Below are 25,736 nucleotides of genomic sequence, written 5' to 3'. Positions count from 1 at the left end.
AATTGGAAACCTATATATACATGTATTGATGTATTCCTGATTTACACGACATACAGTTATGAATGTTTTTGTTTATGTTACCATTGTATATATTTTCAAACAAAATATTCATGCCATGTGAATGAAGTTTGCTAATAGATTCAAACCAATGGGTCAACGAATTGGAAGAAGAGAAAAGGGCGGAGTACATGAGTATAGCTAGAAAGCAGGTTGTCAAGCAAAGGAAGGAATATTGTCAGAGGGCGAAGCAAATTTGGGAAGAAAGGGAGAAAAAAGTAAGAGAAAGGAGAGATAGCAAGGTCCAAAAAGAAGAAAAGGAAACGGTAAGAAAGGAAAATAATTACATGAGGAAGTCAGAAATGTATGTGGTGGTACAGTTGAGGCCAGAAGTTTACATACACCCAGGAAATTCTTTAAAAAGTTGGCAATTGCCAAACGTCATAAAATTTACTGTATCTTATAAAGATATTTGTGCTATCATGACAAATTTAATATCAAACAAATGAGTATGTCATGCCCTTCATCACATTGCTTTGTCATCAGGAGCTGAAAAATATTTAGGTGTCATTTTCCCCCCAAAAATCTTCATATTTTAGACAGTTTAAAAATAAAAAAAAATTCATATTTGTGCTAGTTACTTCTCACCACAAACATTTCAGATTACATTTTTGTTCAGTGGTGACATATCATAATAGAAAAAGTAATATAAATCATAGATTTGACATTTATATATTTCGATGAAACGATGTTTGAAAATATAATAACAAACAAAAGAATACATTTGACACAAATATTACTTTTTTTCTTTCCAAAAAATTCCACCTAAAATTTACTTTAATCCCAGTGGCATCCCAATCATGTGAAAGAGCGTAATGTGCTTTTTTCATTTGACACCAAATTTGTCATGGTAGTATTTATATTTCTGAAGATATAATAAATTTTACGATGTTTGGCAAACGAACAAATTTCACTGAATTCAATGGGTGTATGTAAACTTTCGGCCTCGACTGTATATGGATGTCAGAAAATGAAATAAATCAAGGACTCGCTAGGAAGAACAATGACATTAAATTGGAAATGCTGAAAGTACACTTGAAAGCTAGACGATATGTGTTCGGAGAGAAAAACACAGAAGGTATCTTCGATTTCACAGAATGGGGTAGAGTGAAGACGTGGGAAGAGCTAAAGGAACAGCTTATTTAAATCGTGAGAAGGAGCAGAGAAAGAACGCAAGAAATTGACAAGGATGACAACGAAGTAGAGGAAATCCTGCTCGCACCAGAGGAGAGGGTATACCAGTTCAAAGAAGAAATGAAAAGGAAGAGATCTGAGATAGAAAACAAGTCAAGAAAAAGAGTGAAAAGAGGCCGAAACGTAGATTACAATGATTTAGTTGGTAAAATTGTTCAGCATTTAACAGAAGATGATGAAGGAGAAAATTGGTACTCCGCATTCGTCCTCAGTAAAAACAATGAGTCGATGAATTTTTATTTGTCCAATACACAAACTGTATACTCGTATCCCCAAAATGATGTAGTTGAAGACTTGAACAGTGGGGATATGTACGTTAAAGATATAACAGCAAGAGAATTAGTAGGGTACCCTTTCATAAACCCAATAAAACACAATTATGCGGCTAATAGCAGCATAATTTGGTCGTAAAATCAGAGGAGGACAAGAGTTATCCGCATTATTCTGATGCTGCTATTATCCGCATAATAGCGGCATCGGGACAAGATTTTGAGTTTATGAACGTATTTCCAAATAATGCGGATAATTGCCATGGTGCGGTCACAAGGTCACCCTTTTCCAACACAACCGCATTGGAGGGGGCGTGTCCAGTTGTCATGACGATTATCCGCCTTTTTCAGGACGGGCGCTCGTAAAAATAATTTATGGAGTTTGTGAACGCAATTTTTATTGAATTATCCGCATTACTCTTAGGCGGCTAATTGGAGGATATGTTTTATTGGGTTTATGAAGTAGACTGTAGACAACGCAAAGGTATGGTTTACCGGTTATGTAGTTGAGGCAGAAGATGGCCATGGTGTAGATAAATCGTGCAAGGTGGAATACCAGAGTTTTAAATGATGAAAGCGATGACGAAGAAAATACATGGGAGGGAGCATTGCTGGAAGATTATTGGAAAGGAGATGTGCGAATTTTTGAGAAAGTTTAGTTGGGCCTATAAATCGAATTAAATAAGGCATGATTGCCAGAAAGAGCTTATTTTAATAGATGCAAGAAAACAGCAACTGATATAATGAATATAACTATATGGCTGCATAAATCAAGTTACAATGTATACTCGATTGCAATAGATGGAAGTAAAAAATAGCAACAGAAATATATAGTTACTATAATATATACTATATACAAGTATTGAATATCGAGTTGCAATTGAGTGCTCGATTCCCGGGCTCGATTACACTTTTCTTTCCGGAAGGAGAAAATAGTGACTGAAGCATTTTGTTCTGCTATACATGCATTCATGAACATGGTCGTTCACCGGTCTGTAGTCTCGCCTGATATCGCATATTTACAACATGATATTTTGACCAATAGATGACCTTTGACGTTATGATCATCATGAACACACGTGAACACATTATTTGTACCAATTTAGTGTAAACACAGTTCATGCAGAAATGAGAGCTAGTTGAACAGACCTCGAAAATAAAGAGCATAAAGAGTGGACTTTCCTTTGAGTTCAGCAAGTTGTTGTGGTGGAGGATCATCGCGGTATATGTATAAAGCGAAGACTGTCAACACTGGAGCTCTTTTTATTTATTATACAATACAGCAGTAATCAAGCAAGCTCTTGGCAAACATAATTATAAATTTTCAACGTTCTGAATTGGGAGTATAGGCCCTTACGCAGTAATTACGAAGTAATTAATTGCGTGAATTATGCACAAAATTGAACTGAACTTTTACTCTTATAATAAGACGAGTTTATTCTATAAATATATTGACTTTTGTAAATGAATCAGTACCTGTGTAAATATATATTATGTATATATGTTAACAAAATAAGGTAGAGCAGTCGGGTAGGGATTCTGTTGTTCATATAAAGTATTATTCGCCTCTGCAGATAGATAAATGTTTTTATTACAAAATCACATATAAAAATACATACAGGCATGGTTATTTAAAAACTAAATTGCGCCATGAATTTACAATAAAAGTGTACATTGTATATTATTTGAAGGAATATTAATTATCACAAAAAAATAATTTAAAAGAAAATACCAAATTATTCACAAGGACACACTCATTAAACAATCATATATCCAAGCACGCACGCACCCTCACACTCACCCCGCATCCAGACACATACACACACACTATACAAACACAAGTGCATACTCAAATATACATAGGGTGGATAAAACCAAATCATTAGTACGGATATTAAACAGATGGGGGGGGGGCACGGCATTGCTAGAATAAGATTCAAAGGAATAGGTGTCAGAATATTAAATTTAAAGCGTATGATAAAAAACAGAAGTATATTAAACAAATTTATGAAGGAAGGGTAGGGAGACAGAAGGTCTCCAGATTTCAAGTGTATGTGTGTGTCTTTAAATAATTACATGTATACCGATAGAATAGAAATAATATAAACAGTTGAAACAAAAACCAAAAGATCAATCAAGTACATGTTGTATCAATGGATGAAGATCCGGTATTATATCACACAACAATCACTACAACTGCACCCAAAAAGATGAATTTAAGTGTAATTTTGATGGTTACGTCGAGCTAAATAATAAGTTGGCGTCAGATACAGACAGCGCCCTCGGAAAAAAAATAGGGCCATGATGATTGATGATACGATAATTATGTACTCTGTGATAAGAAGTTTATAAGAATTATGGAGTCGTAACGGTATGTGCAGATCAGAAAAAAAAGGTAAACTATACACTGTAGGCGGTGCTGCACCATCCCGAGTTTGCTCAATCTCGAGATTTTAGCCCAATTTGCCCTCTCCGCGATTGATCTCAAGATTCAAGAAATACATTTTCTTTTCTTAGCAGAAGTATCCGATTAGCATAACAATGCTTGCGTGAGGAGTGTCTGAATTCCTAAACGATTCGGAATTCACTGACCGAGTTCGACACAGCACAGTACGGACGTCTTATTTTCAACGCTTCTTCCACGTGTTAAACTCTATAGGCCTTATCGTAATAGATCTACGTTTGGATTCGATGTTAAATATAAAATAATGGCGAATTAAGAAATTAACCTCGGGTTATGCCACAAATTAAAGGCAGTTTCAGAAAATTTTACTCAATAATCTGGAGTCTCTTCGCCTTCTTGTAAGCAATGCTACAAAGGAAGCATTGGCTCGTTTAAAGATTGGGCTGGCTGTTTGATTATGTTGATTCTCGATACATTGCCCGGGTCAGCGGAGCTTCTACAACTAAAAAAGGGCGTCGGAGATGTCTTTCGAAAGGTAATAAGGTTCAATATGAATATAATTCTAGAGGCCAGGAGGAGTTGGATAAGAAATTTGCCTTATTAGAGTAAGGTAAGCAGCGGGCGCAGCCCTTGCTTTGCTGAAGTAAGGTATTGCAGATATAATTAAAAGGAAGAAACAAATCAGAAAAGCAGATGAATCTGAAGCAGGTTAGTGAGATAAAGATGAATGAAAATTCCAAACTAGGCTATTGCTTTTGAAATTTATGAACGGTTGTACATAATAGATATGGCCTTATGTTGTTAATGGAAGCTGTTCGTTTTTCAGCGGAATTACTTTATGACTTAATTATGGGAGATTAATCAAATAAATATATAGAGATCATTTTTATATTTTAGGTTGGTCCGCATTGGATGAATACTGATGAGGGAGAAAAGAATGAGGCAAGCTCAGGCTTGTGTAAATAGAAAGCGTAAGTTATTTCGTTCAACAAACAAAGGTTATATTGGGCAAGAATGTTGGAAATTTTCAAGGTTCTTCTACTACTTCCGACAACTTATTTCGTATACCCTTTGGGTCAAGAAATCGATATTCGCTTGGCAGTGTCGCCAACTTATATGTACAAAATAGTTGGCGCGGGTATGCAAGTTGCCTCAGACCACCGACGAACGTTTTGCCTGTGGTAGACATGGGCACTGGAGAAGTTGCCCAGGTATCAGGAAGCAAGATCCCAGCAAGATTCATCCTTCAGAGATAACAATGCTCAACAGAGTTAAATGATCCATTGATCATGGTCAAACTGAGCAAGGTAAATGTCAGTTTTGTTCTGTATTTGACGAAGTGTGGTATTTGAGAACTGAAGAGTAGAATGATCAGAAGGGCGTAGCAAAGGAATCTATTCTTGATTCTATACCTAGTCCATAATTATATGTTAAGAAAAGATGTGTTATTTTGGTTGAATTCCACCTCTTACTAATGAACCTAGACATAGATATGACACAGATCAAACAATCTGGAATATATTGACTACTCCTGGTCCGTCAGCGGGCCCTTCTAAATTAAGAAATATAGAAACAGAGCATTGTTGAATTTGTTTCGGTTGGGAAACATCGAGTAACGTTAGTGTTGATTCGACAAGATGTGCAGGGTAGGAGGAAGAATTTTATTTGAGAAATTATGAGTATGATCAATGAAATTCAGAACCTTTGGTTAAAGGTAGATTGAATGCTTCCTTACAATTTGGAAATCAACTGATGCATCTCAATTTGTTGTAGATGTCAATGAACATGGTTACAAATTACCTTACAATAAGATGATAAGTCAGCATTGACATCGATCCCGATTTCGTTTCTGAAGCCATTAACGAATTATTATTAAAAAGGGTTTGGTTGTTGAATCCACCACTACACCCCATGATGTTACCCCCTTTCAGATTCAATTCAGAGTTCAGATATAAAAAGAGACTGATTCTTGGTTAACGTTATGTCAACTAACACTTGTGGAAGAACACTATTATACTTGAAGACTGGAATGTAGTCATGTCTTATTTAAAACAGGGAGATTTTATGCTTTCCTTTGAACTTAAGCAAGGTTATCATCATTATTACATTTTTCAAGTGCATGAAAAATTGTAGGCTTTAGTTGGGATTTTGGTAGTGGTACAAGGTTTTTCTCCTTTTAGGTGTTGTCATTGGGTTGGCAACAGCTACCTTTGTTTTCATTACACGATTTAAGCCTATCGTTAATCATTGGCGTATAGAAATGGTATTTTCATTTTTTTTTGTATATAGATGATTGGGTCGTGCTGCTTCCTTTGATTCGTATGATACTATGGTCAAGACGGTGAAAAATGACTTACTTGAAGCAGGTTTGATACCAAATGTTGAGAAATATCTCAATGGACTCCTGTCCAGTGTTTGGATTGGTTAGGAATACCACGGGAAAGCAGAGTAGCTTATATAAAGATTACTGAAAGAAGGATGAAGGATCTTGAGTTATGTTCAGATTCATTTCAAGCAGAATTGCCTGAGGTTTCAGAACGAAAGATCGTAGTTATAGTTGGAAAGATACATTGTATCCAGTGTTTGGCACAGTTACTCAAATTAAAAACCAGATTTATGCATCACGAAATCATCCGGAGGGTACATTGGGATAGGACATAATGTGATCAATAGTGATGAATTAATATTCGTGTTCTTCTTCTGGAGAAGAATTTGCATATTCTTAACGTAAACATTATTTCTGCTTATTCAGTTCCACAGACTTTCATCTATTCTGATGCAAGTCCATCAGGCTGCGGGGCCTGGGTTTCTGAGTGCGCAGGCATGAAATGGGATGAGATTGGTTTGAGTTTGAAATGGTTAAAAACTCCACTTGGAGAGAACTCAAGTCAGTAAGTATGACACTGCAAACAGTTGTATCTCACATGAGACATAAAACTGTCAAGGTCCTCTGTGATAATAAAGGAGTAGGATCGATTGTAAATAAAGGAAGTATGATTGCAGAATTGCATGAGATGAGTTTACACATCTTTGAGTTGTGTAAAAGAAACAACATTAGTCTTCACGTTCATTGGGCTCCCAGAGAGGAGAACCGTTTTGCAGATGCATTAAGTCGCATGATAGATTTTGATGATTGGGGTGTGTCAGATGAATTTGTCGGATTTTTGGACAAAATCTGGGGCCCTCACACTGTGGACAGACTTGCGGACGATTTTAATTTCAAAATTAAGAAGTTCAATTCTAAATATTGGTGTCCCCTAATAGATCATGTTGATCCCTTCTCATGTGATTGGTCGGGCGAGAATAATTGGTTGGTTCCACCTATCGAATGTATAGCATGTATAGGGCAAGTACTTAAGCATCTGAAGGTTTTGTTCTGCTAGGGGGACTTTGGTTGTTCCCTTCTGGCCGTCTGCACCCTTCTGGCCGATTCTTTTCTCTGAACAAAGTGATTTTCGTTCCTTATTCTCTGAATACTTCAAAATTGATAATCCTCAAGGAATTTTCGTTCAAGGCAGAAATAATAATTAAAAAAAAAAAAAAAAAAAAAAAAACGGTTTGTGAGAGATGGCTGACATGAATGCTGGTATGTAATAAATCCATTTGATGGAGGTTAATTCAAAATTATACTGTTGGAATGCAACATGTAATTTTTACACGGCCGCATGGCAGATAGCTGCATAGCTAGGATCCACTTATGCTGCAGAGCAAAGAAGTGGTGATGGAAATTGGAGAATGTTATGATTATGTAAAAGGATAACCATCGTAAAGGTTGATAAGGAATTGATATGAGATTTCATTCTCAAATTAGTTATAATTTACTGGCGGCGGAGCTCAGAATGAAGAAATTGGTGATGATTGAAAACATTCAAAGTCTCAAAATTACAGAATTCTTGTGAATGAAATGTTTCAGAAAGTTTTTTGCAAGTGTTTTAAGGCAAAAATAAATATTTTCGCAAAGGAAATGAATCCCAAAGCTATTGTTTTGCTAAGCCTTCAAGACGATTGAAACGAATTATGATATGGAATTGTGATCTAATGAATTTCATACTGAAATTTTAGTGAAAATATAAAACCACCTGGTTTGAGGATAGCTGCATAGTTAATGTTTAATTTTGCTGTCATGGCTGTAAAACGTATTAGAAGTGATTAAATTTTGAGAATTTGATAAGAATGACTGAACTTGAGAATTTATCACAATTTGAATATATTGTGTTGAGATAAATATATACCAGCTTATAAGTTTTGTTTAATTTTTCTTAAATCCAGAAATTCTCTTCATGAAGGATATGATATAACTTTGAACAAGGTCTTGACAGCTTCGAGAGCTGATAACACTATGAGTAAATACAACAGAGCGTTGAATACCTGGAGAGATTAGTGTAAGCAAAATAAAGTAAATTCTGACACAGCAGAACCAGAAGATATTAGTCGCTATCTTATTCATTTGTATCAAAGAGAAGCTCCTTATTCGAGGATAGAATCGGCTTTTTACGCCATTAAGTGGCATTTTGACTGCAAGCCAAGGATGAATGTTAATCCCTGTGATCGCAAGTTCATACATATTGTTTTACAATGTTTAAAGAAAGTACTAAACAAACCGATTGTTAAGAAAGAAGTTATAACCCCAGACATTTTGAAAGCAGTTGTTGAGAAGTATGGATCTTCAACGAGTCTATTAGATATTCGATTATGTGCTATGATTTTGATTTCCTACGCAGGCATTCTACGATTTGATGAAATGATACATATTCGTAAATGTGATTTAGACTTGTATTTGTCTCATGTGAATACTTTCATCATGAAAAGTAAAACCGATATTTACAGGCAAGGAGCATGGGTTCTTATAGGTGCTACAAATTCCCCACCTGCCCCGTATTAGCTTTGAGGAAATATTTGATTGCAGCGGGGCTTAACGATGCCTCTGATGAAGTATTTCTTTTTAGGCCTCTAAATTACTGTAAATCCAGTAATAGTTACAAGTTAAGACGTGGACAGTTGTCTTATACTAGATGTTTAGAATTATTGAGAGAGGCGTTGGCGAAAGTAGGGTTGAATCCAAAGAGTTTTGGCATGCATAGCCTCCGAAGTGGCGGAGCCACAGCAGCAGCGAACTTTGGTGTTCCAGACAGGTTGTTTAAGAAACATGGTAGGTGGAGGTCGGAGACTGCTAAGGATGGATATATTAAAGACAATATGAAGGATTGTCTTTCAATTTCTATGAATTTGGGGCTTTAGAATTATTTTTATACCGGGTAAATTAGCCTCAGCCTAGTATGATTATACGTATAACTTTGTTAAAGATGGATTGTAGGCGTTCGATGAGATTGTTGAATGAGACATGTATTATTATCATTATACATTTAAAGTTGGTTAAATTGAAATGATTGCGTCGTGTAACTCATTTTCTTGTTTACCCGTTCTTTGATTGACTGAGAGGGGGAGCTATAAGTTTAGCTTGTCTTGCCGTCGAAGCTTGGTGCTCCCCTCGAAACAGGTATGTTTTTTGGAAAGTATATAAATGTTTTCTATTTCAGGTGTTGATGTTGTTGCACTGGTTGTGCTTAAGGATAGTGAGGCGTGACTGAAAATAATTTATTCACGATTGAGAGTCGAATTAGGGAATAAATACATTTTCTTTTCTTAGCAGAAGTATCCGATTAGCATAACAATGCTTGCGTGAGGAGTGTCTGAATTCCTAAACGATTCGGAATTCACTGACCGAGTTCGACACAGCACAGTACGGACGTCTTATTCGGGATGGATATGTGGACGATTGACTGGATGCAAGAATATAGAGCAAAGAGAATTCTGATGGATGAATAGGCCTTACAGCATGTACAGTACATTGATGAGTTCTTCGAGATCTGAACTCAGAGGGAGGCCTCAGTACATTCGTCAGTAAGTACCGTTCGTGCTGTCTTGCCGTCGAAGCTTGGTGCTCCCCTCGAAACAGGTATGTTTTTTGGAAAGTATATAAATGTTTTCTATTTCAGGTGTTGATGTTGTTGCACTGGTTGTGCTTAAGGATAGTGAGGCGTGACTGAAAATAATTTATTCACGATTGAGAGTCGAATTAGGGAATAAACCCCGTCTCCACCATTGCAAGAAGAGCAATTCCTGCTCGAGCGAGGCATCGATGCATTATGGTCTGACGCCGTGAATAAATAATCCCGAGTGCGTCTGCACCTACGAATTAGCGCGATAATTCGTAAAATAGTGCGCTATTTTGCAAATAATCCCAAGTTGACTTGGGATTGCAATCTCGAGATTAATCCTACGAACTGGCGCGATAATTGCGTCTCCATTGCAAACAATCTCGAGATTGTTCAGATCGGGATAATTTGCCAGATCAGAAATAGCGCGCTAATTAATTTTGAAAACTCGGGATGGTGCAGACGGCCCTTGTAAGCCCCTTGCGGTGATCGATCTGCGATGCCGCCAATTTCATGGGGAACTCGATGTTTTGAAAATGACATGGAGGGGCCACTTCCATTGACGAGTGGATACCATGCGCGACCACGGGGTCTTGAAAAGCACCCTAAACACGTATTTTCCATATTCTGAAAATGCACCCCTTAACAAGTATTGGCGTGTGAAATCCTACCCTTAACAAGTATTGGAAACAAATACTACTGGCAAGTATTCCCAGAATTGAGCCCCTAAACAAGTACAGCGTATTTTCCATATTCTGAAAATGCACCCCTTTTAACAAGTATTGGAAACAAAACGATACTCATGGCAAGTATTCCCTGAAATGAACCCCCTAAACAAGTCCAGCGATATTCTATTGTTATGTCACAGGTTATTTTTTTATTTTTAATTTTAATCAGTGAAAATTAATTGATGGATTTGTCATTTTATGCTAACTTAACTTAATTGAGCTGATGAATCTGCAGTAACAAAATAGCTAATTGAATTTAATGTAGATTAGGCCTATTATAATAGCTTACGAATCCATCACAATCATTACAAATGAAGATAAGTTCGTTGTACCAATAAAAGTAAAGATTATGGAAAGTCCATACGAAGAGGCGCATTTTAAATCGTAGGGTAGGCCCTATCGGCCCCTATGTCATGTTAAAGCAATAATGTATAGTCTCGACTCCTTAAATTTTGAATGTTGAACATTATACATTATACTACGTAAAGCTTATATTATATAAACTTCCATAAAGTTATCAACTTTAAATATGACCAACGTTTATGATCGTTGTCATTTTTAGCATTGTTTCTGAAAATTGTATTTTTTTCCATTGCGGATTTATTTCACACATTTTTCTATGTTTTATTATTGCAAAGCACTACTTTACCCACTTGGATATGGTTGCAGCAATGTTCATACTTTGCTTGTCTTCGATTACAAATCATGCAAACGTATGTTTATACTCTAAACACTCACATTTGTATTTCTTGCGTGATATCTGACAAATGAAATAAATTCGATTTTTCACACGCAACCTCTCATATTTTCCTTTTTAGTCTCAAACAATCAGACGCATTGATTTTGTTAACTCCATTCAAACCCTATTTTTACCTCAACAAATAACATTTAACGCATAATTTGCAAAATTATCATTATAAATAAGAAAATACTTATAAAAAAATCAGAATATTAAATACAATGTCGAAATTGCTTAGTTAGTTCAATTTTTATGTCGGACACGGGGCACGCATTGATTACTCATGCGCATGCGCGACAGCAACATAGAGCACCAGTGGGAGTACCTATTTTAACGTTAGTTGTAAATAATTACTATCATGATTATGATGTAATAATAATGATAATAGACTCTTGGTAATTATTTACAACTAAGTGTAAAATGTAATTTTACATATGATTATTATTTGTTGATGGTTGAATAAATTTTGTATATACAGGGGTGTGAGAGTTCAGATTTTTATCTGATTTCAGATTTTTTTTGTTTTGATTTTCAGCTGAATTTCAGCTTATATTTGGCTTTCCTCTGTACAAAAAGTATGGGAGCTCTTTCTGTTTTGGACTTTTTCAATACTCTTCAGCTTTTTTCAGATCATTTTATTTGTGACGACTCGCACCCCTGTATATATATTGTTCTACAAACACCCATTCCCGCTAACCCTGCCAAGTAGATCATTGAGGGACATTTGTGTACATGTATGTGCATGACAAATCGAGAGTAAGCAGGGATGTTTGGATGCCCTTATTTCGTGCCATTTTCTACAGTCCTGTTCTAATGGCATCTACAGTACATTTGATTTGATTTGTAATTGGGCTGAAAAGTTACAAACTACGACTCCTCCCCGGGTTCGTATCCTCCATTTTATCCCCCATTTATTAAGTGATTATTAAAGAAGTAGTAATTTCTGATTGTAATGATTTATAGTACAGTTGTGGTGCAGTACCACATTTAGATAATGTTTTAGCTCTGTGTCCTCTTTGATGTCTATCTGCTTAATGAATGACAATCATGCATCTTTCCTGTACAAAACATTTTCTTTCACCCTGATTTATTTATTTTGTTCACTCTAGATCACGAAAGGATGGACTACAACAGCTATGTCCATCAAAACCAGAATGTGGGCCAGGGCACTCGGGACCAGGACCAGTATTTTGTGATTCACTCTGGGGGAGTAGGTCTGAGCGAAGATAGCCTTGCCGTGCTGAGTACCGCTTCGGACGATGCCGTGACTAACCAGATCCAGAGCAGCCAAGGCGATCTATCGCACCTTCCAATACTGACGTACTCGGGAGAAGAGTATGTGATGTATGTGAAAGAAGAGGTGAAGGAAGAGGAGGAGGAGGAAGAGGCAAAAGAAGCGGAGACAGGAGAGAGGGACGAAGACCGTGATGGTGATGACCATGAAGACATCAATGATATCCTTAGGAATGTAATGCAAGGTAAAGAAGGTTGTTCTTTAGCATGTCACAGACACATTTTTCGTGCAATTGTACATCTGTATCTGTATCACAATGATTCATTTTCTCTTTAATGCTCATCATGGGCATCAGTGCAGAGGATTATACTTTGTTTATGGGGGGGGGGGGGCATCTTTTGTTGTTTCTTCACCAATGCCCATGACCAGCATTAAAGAGAAAATAAATCATGATGATACAGATTTATAGTGCATAAAGTGTTTGACATTTAAATAATTTCTTCACAATAGTTGGCAGGAAAAAAAAATGTTGCTTTGGTCTAACGTTACAAGTGTAGATCTATACAGTAGTTTAGGTGGAAAACGTTCATAAAACCTTGTTTATCATAAAATTTTAGATTATTGTTGAGGTACATGTATACCTGCAGTTCTTACTACATTATTACCCCCCCCCCTCGAAGGTGACAGTCCTTTATTGCAAAATGATGTTGACAGATTAACCAAAATTTCAAAAAATTAAAAAAAAATTATCTTAAAGGGGAATGAAACCTTTGTAACATGTAGGCTTTTGTCGAAACAGAATTAAAAACAAAGAAAGTTTGAGAAAAATTGGACAAATAAAGAGAAAATTATGAGCATTTGAATATTGCAATCACTACTGCTATGGAGATTTCCTATTGGCAATGCGACGAGGATGTGTGATGTCACATGTGAACAACTTTCCCTTTGAAGGACTATAAAATACCCCCAAAATGTCTCTTCCTGTTTCTTACAGTGATACAAACTCTTTATCTATGAGGTATTCTTTAAAAATCTGTATTACATGCCCTCTTAAAGAAAGAACACATGATCTACTGATAGATGTGATAAAAGAGGCAGTTTAAGTGAATGTAGAAATGAAATGAGGAGAGTTCTTCACAAGTGACATGACACATATTTGTTGCATTGCCAATGTGAGGATCTCCATAGCATTATTGATCGCAATATTCAAATGCTCATAACTTTCTCATTATTTGTCCGATATTTCTCAAATTTTCGTTGATCTGTTTCTTTGATTTTTCTGTCGTCACACAAGCTATCTTGTTCCAAATGTATCTGTTGTGCATGTGCCCAATGGAGTGCTCCCAATTTGTTATACATGTACTGTACATGTAAATGCCATTTTCTTCTTTGCTTTTTCAGTACCAAGTTTGCAGTCTCTGTCCCCCACACCTTCAGAAGGGGAATCCCCCTCATCCATGGCCCAGAGACGACCTTTAGCTGAGAAGCAATCCCACAATGCCACTGCACCAAGGTAGAGTGAAAATGTGCTCATGAAATTAATTTATTTCGTATATATTAGTAATAGTAATAGGAGTGGGCTATAAATGGGTGATTTTTGGTTTTACTGTGGGAACAGTTTTTTTGTGTTCCTTTTACCTTATCTCAACATGAAATGACAATATTTTTTGTCTCGGGTCCGAGAAAAAAGTGTGCCTGACCAAAATCCAAAATGGCCGCCAAAACCCCCCAAAATCACAGTTTTGGCCACAACTTTTTTATTTGGTGGTCATTTTCTCTGGTTTTGGTGTCTATTCATATGTTTTTGGGGGCAGGCAATTTGTTTTTCCTATAATTAGTACTTTTAAACCATTATTTGTAGAGTTAAAAGGTAATTATACCTAAATTTTCCCATTTTTGTAGCCTTTTTTCAGCCAAAATGTGGGTTTTATCATCCCGGGGTTCTGGGATATTAGATGGTACGAGGTCAACAATAGCAAGCAGCTTCATGTAGCTATGTTGCTTTTATTCCTCCACTTTGGGTTTTACGGATATTTGTGAAATATATCTTATCAAATAAAAGAAAATGTCATTTATCCATAGGGGCTATACGGTGTACAATGCACTGTACATACTATACTGCATATATCCATGCATTGACCACCATGGCATATGACAAGGCCTGTATATAAACTATAGTGTCATAGAAATGAGCTTCAAAGGTTTAGAATTAGATTGTGAATTTGATTCCTTGTCAGCTGATGAACATGGTGAAACCAGTAACGTAAATTAAACTTACATGTAAATATCACATACATGTATATATACGTGTCGTACATCACATTTTTAGCCATATCTTCTTCATTTGGAGGCTTTTTTTAAACCTGGTTCTGGTGTCTAACTGGCCTATGTTTATGGGGTCAGGTAACTACTAGTATCATGGTAATGCTGATCAACAGCCAATCAGAATAAAGGATTGCATGCAAGTTACCATTAAGTTAAGTTAACATAATGGTCAATTTTTATGCAACGGGGCCCAGAATAGCTACAGTGTAAATTACCTCTCTCCGCCCCCTGAATTAGCATATTTGACAAAACATGTCCTTAATTTCTGAGACAAAACATATCTTCAATTTCTGAGGCATCTAAATCTAAACCTGAGAGCTCATTTCTATGACACTATAGTTTATACAAGCCTTGTTATCTGTCATGGTGGCCAATGCATTTATGCAGTGCAGTATGTATGTACAGTACATTGTACATATGTATACTGTATAGCCCCAATGGATAATTGACATTTTTTTACTTAATAAATTTCACAAATATGCGTAAAACCCAAAGTGGAGGAATAAAAGCAATATAGCTATATGAAGCTGCTTGCTATAGTTGACCTCGTACCATCTAATATCCCAGAACCCCAGGATGATAAAACCTACTTTTTGGCTGAAAAAAAGGCTACAAAACTGGGAAAATTTAGGTATAATTACCTTTTAACTCTACAAATGATGGTTTAAAGGTACTAATTATAGGAAAAACAAATTGCCTGCCCCCCAAAACATATGAATAGACACCAAAACCAGAGAAATTGACCACAAAATAAAAAAGTTGTGGCCAAAACTGTGATTTTGGGGGGTTTTGGCGGCCATTTTGGATTTTGGCCCGGCACACTTTTTTCTCGGACCCGAGACAAAAAATATTGTCATTTCATGTTGAGATACATTACAAGGAATAAAAAAAAACTGTTGTCATATTGAAATTACAAAAAAAGTATTTTTGACCCATGTATAGCCCACTCCTAATAGTAATAGCTAATTGATTCAATATTAATGGGTTTATTTTGAAATACCTGTAGTTCAGTTGACAAAAGATTTCTAACAGATATAGATATTGATTATATCTGGGCATTTATTATCCTATGTAATCTTTATCTCCATCTAGATTCTAGGCAACTCCATAAAATATGTACATGTACATCCGACCCCATATAATGTAGGTGAGGCGTTCATGAAATTTTCTGTCTCTGATTTCTGGTTCTTATGACAGTCTGTAGTGCTCTCAAATGATCGTGACTTGGTCAGTTTATGAAGTGAAGTAAGACGTGAGAAAAATGGGGGTCGGATGTACAAAAAGGTTGATTATTTTACGCAATTGCCCATCTTTATATTTTCATGATGTTTTCTTCCTTCCTTTATACTAAAATGCTTCTCCCTTTCGATGTCTTTAATTTATGTCTTGTCACTTTCTCGATGTATTCATTGTGCAATGAATATTCAAGTATTGTACAAACAATATGAATTAACATATTCTCATTAACATTAACACGAATCTGAATCTTAATATGAATATACTACTCTTTGATATCAACAGTTTTGCGATACGGTCAAATCCCAAACTCACCATCCGTGCCAGTCTTCCCCCTGGGTTCAAATACAAGTTTCATAAGAGGAAAAAGGACTATGTTAGTGGTGTCGTCAGTAGGCGGGTGATTGACAAGGGGCAATGTTTCGGCCCTTATAATGGATCCCTCATAGATGAGAAGATGGCACAAGATATAGGATCTACATGGGAGGTGAGTGTTATTATAGTCTATCAACCTGCAAGCACAGACCCTGATTGAAACTTTGATCAACAAGTTCACTGAATACAAAAATAGAGTTCATACAAACAGGAGAAAGACAATGGCATTTATCATTATTATCAAATTCAGAGATTACATGTAAGCAAGCAGAGCATGTTATATCTTCAATGTCCACTAAACAGTTACAATAAAAACACACATGTAGCATATCAAACACTATTATTAACAGTATAAATACACATGGAATAAAAACATTTGAGATACAGAGAAAAGAAAAGGAGAAGAGAAAAAGGAAGAAAAGGATTAAAGAAAGAAGGATAGAAGAGAAAATACAGATAGAAGAAAAAAAAAGAATAACAAAGGGCATGTAATCAAGCCCAAACAATGTAATATAAAAAAGTAGGAGCCATAAACACAACCAGGAGGCACATTACTCTATTAGAGTTTATCAATGTCTTGTTGACAGGTAATCAGTTTTTTCCTGCTACCAGGCTTCCTTGAGAGTGCAAAGATTCGACCATCCATTGTCCATTGTCTATTTCAGGTCGAGAGGGCTGTCAGTACACGTGTCATTATTCATGTAGGCTGTGTATGTAGACCACTTAACGTGAGTGTGGGGTTTGCACAACAGACTCATAGACAGTCTTTTCGGCGTTTTGGGGTCTTGATCACTTGGAATCACATGAGGGCTGCACAAAATTCCACGTTTGGGTATTCAATTATCAGGGCTTCATAGATCCAAGACCAATGACACTGAACCGTCACTCAATTTCGCGAAGTGTATGCATGTTCATGGTGAAGCCAGTATTCCCTCTTTTTGGGTTCAAAGGGTTAAAGAATACTAAACATGTCTCAATTTAAAAAAAAAGTGAGGGAGACACACCTGACATCGAGCAGAAAAATTTGCACCATGTGATTAGGATTTTTTTTTTTTTCAATTTCAAATGTTGGGAGGCTTGTCATTGGTCTACCAGACCAATAAAATCAAAGAATACATAAGAAGGGCACTGGTAAATTCTCTTGACAATCAACCAATTCAGAACTGAATTTCCTTAAAGTTTTATCTTTTTTTTTTCTTGATTACAGCTTTGCCTTCGGGGTGTTGTATGGTATTACCTTGATGGCAGGAACATCAGCCATAACAACTGGTTATCCCACATCAGTCCAGCAAGGACCACAGCTGAGCAGAACCTAGAGGCCTTCCAGCATTACGGCGATATCTACTACCGAGCGATAGACAACATCCAACCCGGTACAGAACTCAAGGTCTTCTATTCGGATGAATACAGGGAGAAGATAGGATGCAAAGTAAAACTGGACGATCTGAACTACCAAAGAGGTAGGAAAATGAAGATATCTAAAATATGGAACCATGTTGTCCCTAGCCATGTAATTATATCCCCTCTTGTAAAGAGCTTGTCACCTTATAAGGATGTATTTGGTCCTTTTTCAGATTTCATAATGCATCATTTTAATATCAGTATAATACCATTAATAATATTAAAGTTGAATTAAGAAGGGGGTGAGTTTCCATAAATATGGGTTCCACACACAATATATAGTATATCAGTTGTTCAAACAGATAGCATGTCACAAAAATCCTCTACCTTCTCGATATTTTGCTTTGAAAGTCTATGAAATTAGCCACCTGTCAGAGCCCGAGAGACGAGTGTACAGAAAAATCACTCTTAAGTGTGACGTCACCGAGGGGAATTTAGTATAAGAGGTGCCCGAATATAATACAGAAATGCTATGCAGACTGCAGAGAGAGAAAGATGATTTTACAATTTTTTTCAAAGCAACTCCAATCAAACAAATAGGAATCATATGTACAAATCTTTACTTTCCCTGTATAAAAAACAGTATGAATAACTATCATGAACTCTTAAATCATGATGCAAGATTGCAAACAGTGAGTTATTGAATGATATTTTCACTATTTCTCATTTATTTTTTCACGATGTTCCATCAAGTGAGTAGCTGGAAAGTAATTCCGGCGGCTAGCTCAGCTCTACGCGCGCTGCACGCCTATACAATACACCAAAGACCTTATGCAATACACACAACACCCAGGCATTGAGTGTATACTGTAGTGGTCTGGTATGTCGACCCGCAGTTCATGACCCATGCAGATATCCCCTGGCGTCTCTTTCTTCTTTCCTTTTGTCTTTGACTCCATTTTTATATCCTCTGGATCATTTCCACTTATAGCTCATTCAACAGAACACTCTTGAATCAAACATACTATTCTTCTCGGCCTTCCGAGTTGTTTTCTATATTTAATTACGCTAGAGGTCACCGTCACACATACAAACGGAATTCGCAAGTGAGTTGAAGACAGAAAGAAAGGTATGCGGTACGGTAGCTCGACAGCTAGCTGCGCCGGAGCGGGCGGCCGGTCGGCACAAAGCAATTCCGCAACCAACTAGTTTTTTGCAAGAGCCGCGTCATACGCGGATAAATATGTCATAATAACATGTCTGCTACGTTATCGACTGGTGAGAACATCTTGATCAAATTTCATATTATTCGCCTTGAAATTATTCCTTTAGGGTCTATGGTATCATTCTGAGGGAATTTACATATTTGGAATAATAGTACGGCCATAAATATACTTTTAATCATTTCCTCTTTGCAAGTTCTCCGGCTCGCAGATACAACTTCAACTGCAGTTTATTCCATTATGACTTGTTTCGCCACAGACACAGTCCCGAACGAAAACGAGGCATTAAAATCGTCTAAAATCGCTACAAAGAAGAACAGATTTAACAATGTAGGGACATATTATTGACTATATGTCTTTGAATAATTATTACTTCCTTCAATATCATTCACATAAAATCAATAGCGATACGATGAAGTTTTGACACAGAAGTAAATATGAAGGCGTACGTGCATAGTACACAAAACAGCACTGCCTTGTTTACTACACCGGGACCGAATACCCCCCGGTCACATCACAGTCAAAGAACACCCGTCTCGGTAGGCATTGCAGGAGCGAACTCAGGGAAAATGGGTAGGGATAAATCGTTCAAATTCACTATTTTGAAAAAAGAAAATGGGGGGTCGAATCACCTCTTAGTGTTTGGGTGGTTGTAAGGTTGCTATTAATGTAAAAATCTCAATATTTGGAATCGTCTTCTTAATTCAACTTTAATAATGATCCATATTTTATTGTTCGAAATAGAAATCCTCTGAAAATTCATTTTGCCCAATCGATCATGGGCCCAGCTGCCACTGTGCAGCGCCAGATTGACGCTGTTCTATTCCTTGAATCGTTGAATGCCTAACATGGTAGCAGCAACTCCCCCATCTCTTAATGTCTTTCGGTCTGACGCAGCCAGGACTCGAACTCCTGACTTCCCAGTTGTGATGCTCTATTAACTGAGCCAGCACACCGGTCGATTTCTACTTGAAATAAGACTGCGAACAACCTATAATACGAACAGTAGTCACTTCTAGGAAGCATTTCACCTTGAGTATTTGTCAATTTTTAGATCGATCATTCATTTTGCTCATAAAAAAAACCTTTCAGGTATTATTTTTTACATGGATATTCAATAGAAAAAGATAAGGTATACCTCTCAGGTTTTTCTATCCACGAGAATGTCCAGATTTCCCACTGTCATGGAAAATCCTGGAAAAAATTGTGGTCCTGGAAAGTCAGGGAATTTGGAAAATTTGTGAAAAGTCATGGAATTGCATTTACCTCTTGGCTATGGCAGCTTTCCAGGTCGTCATGTCTTCCAACTTTCTTACTCTGTAATCATACTCTGCTATTATAATTGGTGTTTAATGCTTTCCATTTTTTCCAGTTTTGTGACATCCCAAATTCTACATAACTCCCAGGACGTCACGGGAAGTCGTGGAAAGCAGCAATGTAGTCATGGAAAAGTCATGGAATTATGTTTTCAAATTTCTGTGGGAACCCCGATGTTCTACTTTCGACATTGTGAAATCATCCCTTTAATTGCTTTATTAATGTTTCATCCCCTGTCTTCCTTTCCAGGTACCGATGACTTCCAGTGCATGGAATGCAATGCCAGGTGCAAGACCTCAAAGACGATGCTGAGACACATCAAGTTCAATCATGAGCAGCAAGAGGGGGCTACCAACCGACAAGAAACCTCTGGTAGACAATCAGCCTGGGGTACCACTTCTGCTTCGGATCAACTCCTTCATTTTGCCAGGGAGGCCTTGTGCAAAAGCGATGCTGCCCAAACATCCTCTGAGAGCGCTGCGTCCGAGAAGGATGTGTTCAGGGAAGATAGGTCCATGCAGAAGGATAGGTTACTAACTGGAGGCCATCTCAATCAGAGCATTATGCATTCTTCAAGATGTGGCAGAGAGGGTGATGCAAGGAAGCATTCTATGATTTACAGCAGCAAGGACTCGGCGATGGTCAAGAAAGATGCTGCATCGTCAAGACCAGACACTTCTGTAGGACCTAGTTTAGAGTGTCCAACCTGTGGTAAGAGCTTCCAGAATGAAGGTATGCTGGCTTCCCATCAGTTGTTCCACCGAACAACCATCAAAGAGTTCATTTGCGAAGTATGCAGCAAGGTTTCCAAGACATTCCAAGCGCACGTCAGGCATCGGAACAGCCACGCAGAGGATCTGCACCACTGTTTCCTATGTGAGAGCAAGTACCGTTATGTGTCCAGTTTCTATCGGCATTTAAGGAATGGACACCGTATTAAAAAGCTACGGGAGAAATACTTCTGTCTGCTGTGCAAGGAGACATTGCCTAACAAAACAGTCATGATTGCACACCGGACTGAGTGTGCACCAAGGAAACGATATGTTGATAAGGAAGAGTATCAGTGGAGACGGGAAGAGGCTGAAGCGGAAAGGAGATCAGATGCTATGAAAAGTCATAGACAAGGAACTCAAGGTTCTACTAATTATTATGCCAAGGAAGTTGCCTCTGATGAAGAAGATTTTGGTGATCATGAGCCTTATCATTCAGGGGAAGATAATGGAAGTTGGATGGGCGAGGTGGAAGAGCAAAGATCTGAGGAAGAAATGGGCTTGAGCAGTGTGGACAGTACCTCAAGCATCAAAGAGATTGATGATGCTGATTTACACCTTAGACATCATCAAGAAGACTCTGATAAACTTGGCAAGATGTTTGATTATTACGACAGACCACGTCCTTTCCGTTGCAAATATGATTCTTGTCCTAGGAGATACGTCACCAGCCACGATCTCTACACACACATCCGCAATGTCCACAGACCTCAAACTAACAAGAAATTGGATCTTCGTCCCTACAAGTGCGACCAATGCCCTAGGACTTTCGCATCTCTGAAAGGATTCAACAACCACAAAGTGGATCACACAGGCGCCAAACTCTTCAAATGCGAGCCATGTTCCAAGTGGTTCCACACCGAGGAGCGCCTCTACAGGCACAATCACAGGATACACAAGAATCGCACCAAGGCGCACGAGTGCAAGGTCTGCGGCAAGAAGTTCCTGGAGGGATTCGCGTTGAAAAAGCACGAGCAGCGCCATCGAGGGGAGAGAAACTTTGCATGTGATATTTGCGAAAGGACCTTCACCTCCAAGCACTGTCTCCAGACCCATATGGTGAAACACACAGGAGAGAAACCTTTCGCTTGTGAAGTATGCGGGAAGCGGTTCTCATTGAACCTCACCCTAGTTCGCCATGCTGCTACACATGATTCTCTTGATGGAGCAAACAATATTGGTGATAGAAGCTTCATGTGAAAATGACCAAACACATCTTGAGAAGGAGGCAATGAATATATATTTCTTTTTATTTTGGGGGGCTACTTATCACTACCAAATGCCAAAATCTGCAATGAAAGGGGAAGTTTGGCAGCTTTTAATTTTCCTCAGCTCTCTTGAACATTTCAGGGTTTGTAAAGAATGGCCCCAAGCCCCCAGGTTCACATAATTTTCCCTCGTGAAAAGTCTCAACTTGTCTGGATTCTTATCTCGATTACGATCTAGTTTTTCAGTGTTTTGGGGGTCTTTGGTTATTGCGAAGTTATGAAAATCACTGAAATAATCGTGAAGGAACTGTGAATTTCTGCCATGAGATTGAGAAGATATAAGAGAATATGGATATGAAAACAACTGTTACGCTGCAATTTGGCCATAAACAGTTTCAGAAGAAAAAATAATTTTGTGCATGGACTTGTGAATCACACAAAATAGTATGGCTCTATGATTATTGCTGCGCCATGCTGGAGTGATAACGTAAGTTAACTATTGACAGTACTTGATTATGTACGCAGTCCATTCATTTTTTGACAAGAATCACTCTTCACATCTTATAAAGAAAGTAATGCTGGTTCCAGACGACATACTCTAAAAAAACAACTCGTGTATGACAATAATGATATAGAATATTTCTAAAGCGCCAAATCCACATTGATTATGTGCTCAAGGCACTGCGAAAAGGAAATAAGAGAACAATTACATGGAGCAGGAAGGGACAAAGATAAAAGAATGACAGTCATGACAATGAAAGGAAACTACTGGAAGGCAATTTTAAACTAATGGGTTTTAGAGCAATTTTGAAATTATCGATATTTGAAATACTACGAATGGAATATGGCAACTGATGCATGGAAACACAAAGGAATATAAAAAGTAGAAAAAGCATGTTTTTTATTTTTCAATATTCACAAATCCTGAATGCTTCCTTGAAAATGTACGCTGTTCTTCCACTCGGTAATTGAGAAATGCTGAGAGATAACATAGTGTAATTTGTTTAAAGACATATTTTCTGTGAATATTTTTGCCGTTTTGCAACATTCATACTTAAAGGGATTTATCTTAGTTTTTTAAGTCCAAAGAATGTATTCTGAAAGAAAAAAATAAGTTATGTATTTTTATTTTATCATAAGAATTTTAATACATCTAGTCTTCTTTCTCTCTTTCCAACATTCTTGACAGTTTGCCAGTGGCGATGGAACATGTTATTGTAAATTTTTTTTTAAATTTCATACCGGGTATTTATTCTTGACTTTACAGTCACCTCGTGTGAATCCTTGCAACTCTGCACTGAACCACATCTGTTTGTGTTATCATTTTCTTTCTTTTCATTGTTTTAAGTGGAATCCATGTTTATTTGTTCCTGATTCCAAGCCAATTTTGCATTAAAATGTCCTAGTATTATTGTACAGTGCTTTGGAATCTTTGGTAGTACTTAAGTGTGTCCCCCTATCTCGGTCCTCCTTTTTCCTCTTCTTTTCTATATTATCATTAGTATCATCGTCATCATTATTGTCTTCATCATTTCATCGTTAGCATCGTCGTCAGGATCATGATCATTACCATCATCTTCATCATCATCATTACCATCATCATCATCATCATTACCATCATAATCATAATGACCATCATCATTAACATCATCAGTAGCATTATTATTAGCAAATTCATCTTCATCATCAACATCATTATCATAACCATCATCATAATCATTATCATTGACAACCTCCTCATTGTCATCATCATCATCTGTTATACCGTGTGTAAGATATTTGCTTATTGAATTATTTTGGTGCTAGAAATCGTGATTTGTAATTATTAGTCTTCCTTCTCAAACCAGCATTTAGTTCAACTTCCTTTGATGAATGCTGCCCTCGTTTGACAAATATGGGAAAGTACCACTTAGTGACATGAAACCTGTTTGCTTTCATTTTGTAAAAAAATTGAATATCAACATTTCCCCAAAGAGATATCATTCTTGAATAACTTGGATGACATGTAATAAATTCATTTTACTATTCTTATATACACAGTAGTTTGAGTCTTCTAGTAGACCTATATTAGTGTAATGTTTGTATAAGCTCAAAGTTGTGTTATTTTAAATTGAGGTTGATGTCATTTTAAATTGAAGTTGATGTTATTCATTTGTCTCACCTGTATGACAGAGTGAGACTATAAACGCTGCTTTTCATAATCAACATAGTATTGCATCATTATATGAATGGTGTTTTTTTATGAATAATTTTCTTATGGTCCTTTTCAAAGTCAGCACTGCTTCTGTATTGAATCGCGTAATGCAGGTGAGACTGCCAGAGGCACTCCACTTGTTTAATTCTGGGATACGTGTCGAATTCCTGCTCCAATTATTTTGACGGAATTTATTTGTATTAAGTTTCACAAGATACCAAAGTCGAAACATTTCAAAATGTTCCCCCCCCCTTCAATATTTCATTTAAATTGTAGATCTTTGTTGAAAGTATGAGCCTACACAATATGTAAGTCTTACTCTAATCTTTACATCATTTCACTATCATAGTATAGCAAATATCAAACTCAGTCACATATTTTTGTCAACAACAAACAAAACCTTTACTGTATTTTCATCTCAGAATATGTTACTGTATGATGAAACCCTTCCTGATTCATTAAAACACTACAGTTACATGTATATAGTATATATATATATATATATATATATATATATATATATATATATATATATATATATATATATATATATATATTGGCGAAGAAGCTCAAAAAGCATTGAAGCTAGAGACGTAGCCTGGATTTCTTCAACTTTTATTAGTACAAGCTTTCGGCCATTTAGTTGGCCTTGTACTAATAAAAGATGAAGAAATCCAGGCTACGTCTCTAGCTTCAATGCTTTTTGAGCTTCTTCGCCAATATATTACTCACTGAAGCACCCACGCAATGTTTAGGTCCTTGCTCATCACAATTATATATATATATATATATATATTAAATATATATATATATATATATATATGATCATGGCCAGCCAAATTAAATTTTCCCTCAGATTGAAAATGATGTTCAGGGTTTATACAAAGTTCTTCATAAGGAAGACTGTTTCGACACATCTCATGTTTGTTAATGAAACTGGAAATGTAAATGCAGGTGTAAGTGTAAATGTATTTGTACATTATGTAAATGTATTTGTACATGTGAATTATGGAAATGTAATTAATTGTGCATGTAAATGTAAAAGAGTACATGTAAATGCGAATAAAAGCATATGTAAATGTACCAAAGACATTGAAGTATGCGTACATATAGGCCAACAGTAAATTGCATTCTGTTGTACAGTATTTTGTAGGAAAACCTTGTACTCTTGTACTGATTATGTAAT

At 36.8% G+C, this 25,736-nt stretch overlaps 1 protein-coding gene across 1 annotated transcript; it reads left to right on the top strand.

Annotated features, from left to right (window-relative positions):
* The first annotated feature begins 9,796 nt into the window (after positions 1-9,796).
* LOC135155193 (zinc finger protein 91-like) lies at positions 9,797-24,389 on the top strand. Its single transcript, XM_064104059.1, has 6 exons — positions 9,797-9,880; positions 12,437-12,805; positions 13,963-14,074; positions 16,408-16,609; positions 17,705-17,957; positions 20,628-24,389. Exons 2-6 carry the CDS (start codon positions 12,448-12,450, stop codon positions 22,346-22,348), a joined length of 2,646 nt encoding a protein of 881 aa, XP_063960129.1. The 5' UTR covers positions 9,797-9,880; positions 12,437-12,447; the 3' UTR covers positions 22,349-24,389.
* The last annotated feature ends 1,347 nt before the right edge of the window (positions 24,390-25,736 follow it).

Source organism: Lytechinus pictus, chromosome 8, assembly GCF_037042905.1.
Source record: "Lytechinus pictus isolate F3 Inbred chromosome 8, Lp3.0, whole genome shotgun sequence".
Lineage (NCBI taxonomy): Eukaryota > Metazoa > Echinodermata > Echinoidea > Temnopleuroida > Toxopneustidae > Lytechinus > Lytechinus pictus.
Note: the sequence above shows the minus strand (reverse complement) of the source record. Positions and strands in the feature narration are given on the sequence as shown.